Here is a 9,883-nt window from a genome sequence, read left to right on the forward strand (position 1 = left end):
GCTTGCATGCACAGAGCAGAGAATCAGCCAGCTGTACACACACGCTCAATGCCACAAGCGAGGGACACTCATGTCAGGCCAAGACCGCCGTCCTCCCTCTCATATATCCCCCGTCCCAGACACGCTAATCCCTGCAGTTGTGGCAGGCAGGCATGGTGGATATAGGGTTGGAAGCCAGTCTGAGCAGGTGTGTGCACGCCACCGGGCCCTGGAGACTGCAATCAGAGAGGGGCTCTAGAAGGAAGCAGCTGCAGCGCTGGGGAGGGGGGTGGAGAAAAGTGGGGAAGTTGTCAGCGTGTTGATAGCGTGTGGATGAATTTGGGTGGGTGGTTAAGGGGGCACAGGGGGAGAAAAGATGATTGCTTATCCGCTTCTGCCACCTATCTGTAATGACAGCATGGTATTCAGTGGCTCACCACAAGAGTTGGGAGTTAAATATACTAGGGGTATCATTGTTCCCCCTTTGCAGGGTTTGGTCTGTATCACAGTTTGGTTTGACAAAACGGAACTGACTGAGAATTCAAAGCCTTTCTTTTTTAATTTAAACCTGTGCCTGAATGGGGCTTTTGCCAAAATTCTGTCAAGGGATTTTTGCAGGTGGTGGCAACAGAATGCCTTGTGGAAAAGTCAGTTATCAGCCTTAATATCATTATTTATCAAAAGCAGTGTTAAATGGTCTATATTATGAATGTGTTTGCTTGTAATTTCATGTTGTGTTCAAAAGAAGCGGTGAAAAAACAATCGTACACGTACCGTTCAGTGCACTTGCAGGATCATGGTGTTTGGTTTCGGTACATAATCGTTACACCTCCGTACAACACTGTAGAACACCAGCTATCAAACGTTTTCATGTTGTGGACCATTAAAGAGACACACAGGCACTCATGTGATAGCAATTAGAACCCCCTTGATGTTACTGGAGCCCAAGCTGTGACCCACTAAAGTGCACACAGTGATGCCTTGTAATTCAGGATGCTATGGTGAATATCTGGTTAAAATATTTCATTTGCACCTTCAGTAGTCTCACAGGCACTCCTCTGAGTTTCATTTCCATTTTGCTATGCATCAGTGTATGATCAGTCTTTGACAGGTGAATTAAAAGCAGCAGGATGTGCTGGGGGAATCCAAGAATGAGTGGCCACCATCCCAAATCTCAGCCAGATCCTTCAGTATCCTACCATGAAGTGACCTTTGCCCTGCTCCCCCAGCCTGTTCCCAGCTGCTCCCCGGATAAAGCCCTCTGATCCTGGGGAGCTTATCGCCGAACTCTGCCTGGGTCTCTCCACTTTTATTGTTCCTCATGTAATTACACTGCATTGGATTGGTGAGCTGCAGAAGGGAGGCAGGGAGGGAGAATCATCCCTCAACAGATGAATGTCAGTGTCTGTGTCTCCTCTTGGTGAGAGCAGCAGGATCGGGCTGTGGAGAAGAGAATGGCCTCAGCAGGATGAGCTGGGACTCTGCTGTGTGAGAGCGACAGCCTCAGACGGGACCCCTCGCCCCTCTCCGGCTGGCCCCTCTCCGCCTGAAAGCTGCTTCAAAAGGGAGCCGGTGGACTTCAGAACGACACAAGTGTTTCAAACTGGCACATTCAGTGGTTTAAACCAGATGGAGTCTTTGTGCTTCCTAACAAATGCATGGGCACCCACACACACTACTTCAGGTGTACACTCACACACAAACACACACACACACACACATATGCCTGCACACACAAATGCCCCCCCACACTAACACAAATGCAAATGCACATGCTCGCACACGCATGCACAGGATGATGGTGACATGGGGTGGTGTGATTCCCTTGTCCTCTGCCGTGTTCACATTAGTCATATGCAAATAGGCTTTGTGCACAGAGAATGACACAAATCCACCGTGTCTAAATCCTCAAAGAAGACCGGTGACGCCTATTTAGTTAACATGATTTATTAAGGTGTTTGACCCACTTACTGCATGCTGCTGTTTATGATGGTTTGTTGCACCCATGTGGAGAAATGGAATCTATGATATCCATAACTTACCAGTACAAACAAAATGAGATGAAGAAAAGGGGATTTTAGGTGAGCCTGTTTTGTCTTTTTGTTTAATTTAGAAAAAAAGAGGGGGAGCAAGGAAAAAGGAAAATAAAGATAAAAGCCAAGTTCATCATTTGGGCCATGAATTTTTAAAGGATTCAAATCTTCATTTCTTCCCTTTATTTTGATTTGAAATGATTAAATCATGTGCTCGTTTTGATGAGTTTTCAGGTGCACGGTTGTACCTATATTCTTATACCTTTCTCCCATGTTGTTGCAATGTGGTTACCTCTCAGTGAAAAAATTTCAGTCTCATCTAAAGTGGATGAGGAAATGGATGTGGGAAAGTGGTTCACTCCAAATGAGTTTGCTTCTCGCACAGTTCAACATTTTGACATTTCCTAATCTTTCGGATGGCATGAGGCCACAGTCATAAAACAGCTAATTCGGGGAAGGGAACATTAAAACATTTCTGACAGGAAGCCTTCAGTGACCTTTAAGCTGGAAATGTACGGCTGGTATTGAATTCTTGCTGTCTCTTTTCATCAGAAGTGGAAGTGTGGAGCAGGGGCACATCCCTCAGCTGAGGTGAGCATGAAATGCCAGTCTGTCAGCTGCTGTCTGCTTTTTTCCTGTGCAGTGCCCTATAAAGATCAGCAAACTCTTTTGCAACCAGCTCACACAGGCCTTTGTATCAATCAGTTAGTCTAAATTAAACCCCATCTGCAATTCAAAGTAACCTCCGCCGCATCAGATTTTCTAGGGCAAAAGTAGGCATGCAGTATTTGGAGTTTTTTGTTATGATCATTTATCATGAAAACAAACTGCTCCTACACCCCATCCATCTATCCAGACATTAAACAGTGACACGACTTTTCACAACATCACAACAAACCCAGTTGCTATTTTTGGGCATAAATTGCAAATTAGTCCGGAGTGAAAATTCCCTCCAAAGACAAAGTCCAAAAATGAAATCCTGGGTTAACAATACTGGTTCTAACCAGAAAAAATATTTGTCAAAGGAATTACCCACTCATGGCAACATGTGACCAGACCTAAGCCAAATAGTTTTTCAGTTTTTCAAAAGGTGCTAAATGGTGGGGTTAAGTGCCAGAAAACCCATACAACTTACTGGAATTATTTGACAATTCAAGGAAGTAAATATTCTTTTCATGAGACCTTACCAAACACAAAGTGACACTACCAAGCTGGTGATCCCTACAGGTTAAAAGAAGCACAGTTATTTGCATTATTTAGCACTGTTTGCCCCGGGTCTGTCTATGAGTGAGAATAAGAGAACATCAATGAGCTTTTAGCATACTAAATGCAAAAAAAGTGATCTGATCTGATGAGATTTTTTTTTTACCTCCTTTGTGAGTACCACACAATAAAGTGACAGATCAGAGCCTTTCTATATGAATATACGTGACAGAAGGCTTTGGTTCAATATAGACCTTGACTACACAAGGCTGATGTGTGAGCTGACATCTGCTATAGCCTACATGGGAAAGATTAGACAAGAATCACCAGGACAAAAAAGAAAATAAATGTAAAGGTGAGATATTTATCAATACAAAGGATGTCAGTGGAAAGGAACAAGGGGTGGGGGTGGCAGGAGGTAAAAGCAGACAGGTCATTGATTTAATATAACAACATGACACAAGTGAAAATCTCATAAAAGGGAATAGGATTTTATTCAGTTTGGAATGTAATGATATTAGGCACTACACCACCCTAGGCTGAAATGTCATTTACAGTCTACCACCATTAAATAATTCAAATCCAACACTCCTACTCACTAGTGGTTAGTGGATGTGTGAGTGGTTTCTAGATGTGCTGTTGAACCGGCAGAACTGTCTGTGAGAGACGGTTTTTGACTCGCACTTCACCTCAAATCATAACAAAGTCAATGTGGAACTCCTCTGTACCGTGATGGGTTTTTTATGCACACAAAGCAAAAAATATACCACACAGTTTATAGTACTCAAAGGTCAAAGGTTTTCATGGAAAATAAATAGTTTACAGAGTCAAATAGTGAGCGAAAAGGCAGGTGATTCAAGAATACTTGTATATAGCACATGCAAAAAAGTGCCCCAGTTTCATCTTTTGCTCCTTCAAACAACCATCACTGACATAAAACACTGGCAAACACTGATAAAGCTAAATAATACTCTAAAATTATGACTTCTTTGAAGCAGTAATAAGACTAGTTTCACAGACATGGAGCAAACCAAGTCACTCTTTGATGAGAGCTTTTTGTTTTTTAATCTTGGCTTATTCCATCTCCATGAAACTCAAACAAACATATTTCATCGTTCTGAAATATGAGTACAAATTATTGCATAAGACAGGCGCAACATTTGGATTATTCTATTGCTGTGAATAATTGCTGTAAATAGTGGCTTTACATGATGTACTCTAATCTACAACGCACAAAGCAGTCAACTTTGTGGATTTATTCGGCTCAAATGAAATGTCTTTGCTTCTGAGTCAGAACTTTAACTCATCCGTTTTATATAGACCACAGTGAACAAACAAAAAGTGTCTATGTCAGTTCTTTGTGTGTAGTGCTGTATGACTGTAAAGTCTCAGTGAAGTCAGAACTTGCTGAGGGAAGGCAGCGCCCCGGCCTTGACTAGCACAGCTGACAGCAGGTCAGCGGGTCCAGAGGGGTATTGCACAGCGGGGGCGGAAGGATCGCCATGCTTGCTGTCAGAGTGCAAGGGAGTAGGCACTCTGTTCACTCTATTCAGAGTGGACTTGCAAGCCCCACTGCCCCCGACTCCACCCAAACTGGACTTGCTGTTCTCTGCCGTGGGGATGATGGTGCCTAGATGGGGGTTGCCTGCCATTGGTGTCCCGGTGGACTCCATATTGGTCTGACAGCAGCACAGCAAACGGAAGAAGGCAGCCCTCATCTCCCTGCTGGATAGGGTATATATGAGGGGGTTGAGGGCTGAGTTGAGCACAGCCAAGGCGATGAACCAGTCCACTTGGTAGAGCACAGGGCAGCTATCTGGGCTGCAACCTACATCCAGCAGCAAGAGAAGGAACAGGGGGGCCCAGCACATGACAAACACCCCAAGAACAATCACCACTGTCCGCAGTAGGGCCAGCGAGCGCTCTGAGGGCCTGCTGCTCACCCTGCGTCCGCTGGAGGTCACCAGGCGGTAAATCCTGATGTAGAGGATGACGATGGCCACCAACAGGGCACTGAAGACACTGATGCAGAAGGCCACGTAGCTCTTGGCGTACAACGGCAGCACTGTGGAGCAGGAGGTCAGGTCATCGAGGCAGTTCCAGCCCAGGCTGGGCAGAGAGCTGAGCAGCACCGACACCGCCCAGCAGGCCCCCAGCAGCCCTAGGAGTCTTCCCCGACCAGCTGCCTCACATGGCCGCAGACGCACCATAGTCATGTGCCTCTCAATCCCAATGGCCAAAAGGCTGAATGTGGAAGCACTGAGAGCAACAAACATGCTCCCCTCTCGGGCCAGCCACTGGGGCGGGGTCAGGAAGAAAGTATTGCGTCCTGAGGTGAAGATATTAACCACGTAGGCCACCCCAGCCAGAAGATCTGACAGTGCCAGGTTGCCAATGAGAAAGTACATGCGGCTGTGGAAGCGCTTGTTCCTCCACAGGGCCAGCAGAACGGTGACGTTCTCCAAAACGATCAGCACACATATGAGGAGCAGCACAGCCATCTTACAGGCCCCGCTGCTGCGAGGCCGGTCCCACTTCCCGGAGTGGTTGTAGTGGTTGACGATGACAGCGTTCATGCCTTCCTCCACTATGTTCCCCATGCTTCCTCAGTCACACAGCAGAGGGCGCCACTGCACTGGACACAGCAGAGGGAGGACTGGCTAGTTGACCTGGCAATGTGACCAGTGGCATCTCACAGCCCAGTCAAAGACCTGTCAAGTCAATGCAGCGCATAAGGCAAAAATTTACATTCAGTTCTCCAAAGTCACATAAATTAGAGCCGACAACATTGTTGTTAATTTAAATGACATACAGGTTAGAATAGTATGAAGAAACACTGTAAAATAGATTATTATTCCAGAATGTGTTTTATATTATGCAGGTTACAGGTTCTTTTATATTTTACTATTGCTCTATAACAGTGGCATCTCTTAACACATATTCACTTAACAAACTGTAGGCTAAATACTGTACTTTAGTGTCTGAATGTGTCGTGCTATAAACGTCACTCATCATAGATATACGGGAGTACTGTGAGTGAAAAGTGAAAAATTAGACAAAAAGTTTCATAATGGCCCTGAAACGGTGTGTTCATGGAAGCTAATCCTGAAATTGACTGAGGCTAATAAAGAAACAAACTTTCTGTGTTGGACCCTACCCATAAATTATTCAAAAAAACAAACAAAAAAAAAAAAACAAAACAAAAAAAAAAAAACGAATGATAGCCTATCAGTGTAATTAGTCTTACAACTATCAAAACAAAAATACAGTGCAATTGGCAGCATTTTATCAACGTTTGGCTTGACCTTATCATTGTCCCATATGTAAGTTTCCACAAGACAAAATGCCAAACCCATTTAAGTCTGAGTAACCTTCCTGTTTTGGAAAAGGTGGTCAAGCATTAACGGTGCTCGCATCCTGGAAACTGTGAGAATCTGATGGCGCACAGATCTATACAGCAACAGAAATGCGCAACTATATGTTTATTAATATAGTGAATTGACCATACCTGTTTGTGTCATCGGCGTGTAACTTAACATCCCAGCTGGATAGTGAGATATTCAGGATTTGGAGGCTTATTTTCCCTCAGATTTGTGCTGATTCAAAATGCGCGTTTGTCGAAAGTGTATATCCGATCCGCAGCCCAAATTCCATATCTCGCCTTTGTCCTCGTGAAAGTTTAGGAGGGTCGCAACATCTTCCAAACTCCCACTGTAGTGTTGTGTCCCGTTATCAGCGTCCTCTAGGCACCGTGTCCCGTCCCAGCTCTGAGCGTCCCGCTCTCACGCCTCTCAGCCGGTGAGGGGTGGGATCATCCCGTACCCCTCCATTTACCACCAATTATGAGTCAGGAGGGGTCAAAGCCATGTGTTTCATCATGCCAGATGCTAAAACGTTGTAAAGACGTGTCATTTCTGTGTTCATGTTGCTTTTTTACATAGCCATATAAATATGAGATATTTGCTTGCTTTGTTTTTGTACTATACTATACATGGATTTATACATGTATAAATACATGTATAAATATAATATATATGTGATGTATACAGTAATCACCAGTCATCTTCTTGTAAGGAGATGACTGGTGATGACTGAGACAGGCCCATTTGTCTCCTCCAATGTGTCATACAATTGCTACACTTGTCCTGACACACAATAGCAATTTATATAATAGCCCCAGGCCTTGCCTTTCTAGACAGGTATTTTGCACCTTCATGTTGTGTCATCCTTAAATAACCCTGTATAGCTTTGCCTTTCCTGTTGGGTAACTCACTTTGGTTCATATTACTGAGTACATTTAAAAAAAGAACAGATCTTGATGTCCCAAGTTGGGTCCAAATTTTTAGGGTTTAAAAAATTAATGAGGCATTCTAAACCAATACTGTCAGCCAGTCAGAGTTTGGAAAAAGCACATAAGTGATATCAAGATTCAACCAGTTTCTGAAAACATGCAAGCTGACATATGAGGCTTTGTTTGTTTGCCTTTCAATGGTATTTACCCCCACCACCGGCAGGTCAAGAGGCAGTTACAAGCCCTGATATATCCGTGCTTTGATCAGACATTGTTTTTCATGTTCAAAATGAAGGATGGCTGGCTCCCTCTGCCCCTGCAGTGTGTGAGATAGGTCAGACCTCTCCCACTGGAACCGAGTGGAATGGATGGGGATGGAAGAGTCACACTATCCTTCTCCTTTTATGCACTTTATTCGCTTTATTCAGGAAGAGCGAGTCATACATTAGATAAGCGGCAGACAAGAGTCTGGGAAGCTAAATATAGAAATGGGTGGTGTGCATGTGTGTGTAGGGGCGGGTTGTTGAACCTGGACTCTTCACATTGCATGTCAAGCTCCAAAGGGCAGGGCAGGTCTTGAACAGGTTATTATATCATCCTGTGGGCAGTTGTGGCCACTGCAAGTAGACTAAAAGGTTGTCAGGCTGCTCTGCGAACAGAACTGAAAGGACAGTGATAACTGGAAAGGGTTGAAGGAATCTCCATTGTAGAGAAAACATAAGCAAAGAATAAGATGACCTTGAGCCCCCAAGGTAACCGGCAGTATAAGGTGGCAGTGATGCTTGGAAACTCCTATGTGGGCACTGTGTGTAACTGTGGGGTATTTCTGAAAAGAGTGGGTGTGCTGTCAACCTTCACTGTACAAATAAAGCTTAAGTTTTGTGTCATGAAATTTCATGCTGCACCTAACCTACACCCCTGGGTACCAAACTGGTCTCCACAGTATCACATCTTTTCCTGGTAACGCTGTGAAACACAGTGATGCGTGACTTGATCAGCCAGCTGAAGGAGGAGGAGGAGGCAAAGCAGAAACCACAGCTGGATGTGGGTGTCATAGATGGGACTTGCAGACAGGCAGAGGACTGCGTCTGACTGCTTCTGACCTCCTCATCGGCTCAGCCAATTTGCCCTTCCCGCTCTGCTCTGAGTTGGCCTCGCGTTGTGTATACAGAACAGAATGCACATTCCCATAGTATTCCCAAATGACAGGGGGTACAATCCATTATTCCAACCACTGAATGGTGCAGTGGGTGGAGAAGTAGGGTGGGGGCTATTACCACTCGTTGTGTGTTTATGCCAGGCGTTTCTTTATAATGTTCCCACATCACGGCCACTGACATTAGTTACTGTAGAACACCCTGGGGAGAGGCTGGTTTCACATTCAGGCTGGGACAGAGGTCAAAAAAAAAAAACTGACAGGGAGGCAGAGAGGACAGTTTCAGAGAGTGGGGGGAAAAAAAGTTGAGAGGACTGGGACAGAAACAGAACTCAGGTTAAAGTCAGTGTGACTTGGTGGGGCCTTGGATCTCTTCATTCTTTGATAATATTTAACATAGTTTAATAAAGAGCAGAAAAAACAAGCTCTCCATCTTCAACTTAAACAACAAAGAGAAGCTTCATAAAAGAATAAAAGCAATGCTTGTGATCAGATTGGTGACCGCGAGATCCTTGAGTTTCATATAAAATGCTTTATATGATTGGATTGGACCTTTTTGACTGAATTGCTTAAAGAATGCAGGGACAAAAATGGATATGTATGTGGTAAAATAGTAGAGGAGGAAGACAGGTCTTATGCTTGCTTATATGCATGTAATGTTGGTTTTGATTCTTTTAGACTCTTTAGCTCAATAGATAGAGAAAGGAGCAGGCATTGACACTGCCACTTATAATTCCCATTGGTCCCAGTTATTATTTTCCTGTCTGAGCACTGATGATATTGTAAGGTGATTTGGGTAGAATTAACCAAATGACACCGAATGGACTGCACCTCTTATCCTCTTTTCATTTCATTGTTGTCTGTTCTGTTCTATTAAACTGCCTATCTTTCCCTTTTTTGTGTTTGGTTTTTGTTGAATCGGATCAGAATAAGAAGAGCTGGGAGAATGGGTTAGAAATTGTGACATTGATAGATGACAGTGCTGGAAGGGAGAGTTATGGCTAACACTAACCAATCGTGTAATAAATGGTGATGAAAAGAAGGGAAGATGGATAGAGACAAGAAAGAGCAGGACACTGAGGAAGAGTGGAGTAGACAGGGGTGGTGAAGGCTGCCCTGATACCCTGTAACTGTTGCTCTCTCTCTCTCTCTCTCTCTCTCTCTCTCTCTCTCTCTCTCTCTCTCTCTCTCTCTCTCTCTCCCTCTCCCTCTCTCTCATTT

General features: G+C 44.3%; 1 protein-coding gene across 1 annotated transcript; it reads right to left on the reverse strand.

Annotated features, from left to right (window-relative positions):
- Window positions 1-3,690: 3,690 nt before the first annotated feature.
- s1pr3a (sphingosine-1-phosphate receptor 3a) lies at window positions 3,691-6,966 on the reverse strand. The gene is made up of 2 exons (XM_030048764.1): window positions 6,724-6,966; window positions 3,691-5,926 (listed from the first exon to the last, which is right to left on the reverse strand). The coding sequence occupies exon 2, from the start codon at window positions 5,813-5,815 to the stop codon at window positions 4,613-4,615; it is 1,203 nt and encodes a 400-aa protein (XP_029904624.1). The 5' UTR covers window positions 5,816-5,926; window positions 6,724-6,966; the 3' UTR covers window positions 3,691-4,612.
- Window positions 6,967-9,883: the final 2,917 nt, after the last annotated feature.

This window comes from Myripristis murdjan, chromosome 4, assembly GCF_902150065.1.
Source record: "Myripristis murdjan chromosome 4, fMyrMur1.1, whole genome shotgun sequence".
Lineage (NCBI taxonomy): Eukaryota > Metazoa > Chordata > Actinopteri > Holocentriformes > Holocentridae > Myripristis > Myripristis murdjan.

Coding starts and splice junctions, on each gene's coding strand:
- s1pr3a (XM_030048764.1), bottom strand. CDS start 5,815: ATGGGGAACATAGTGGAGGAAGGCATGAACGCTGTCATCGTCAACCAC.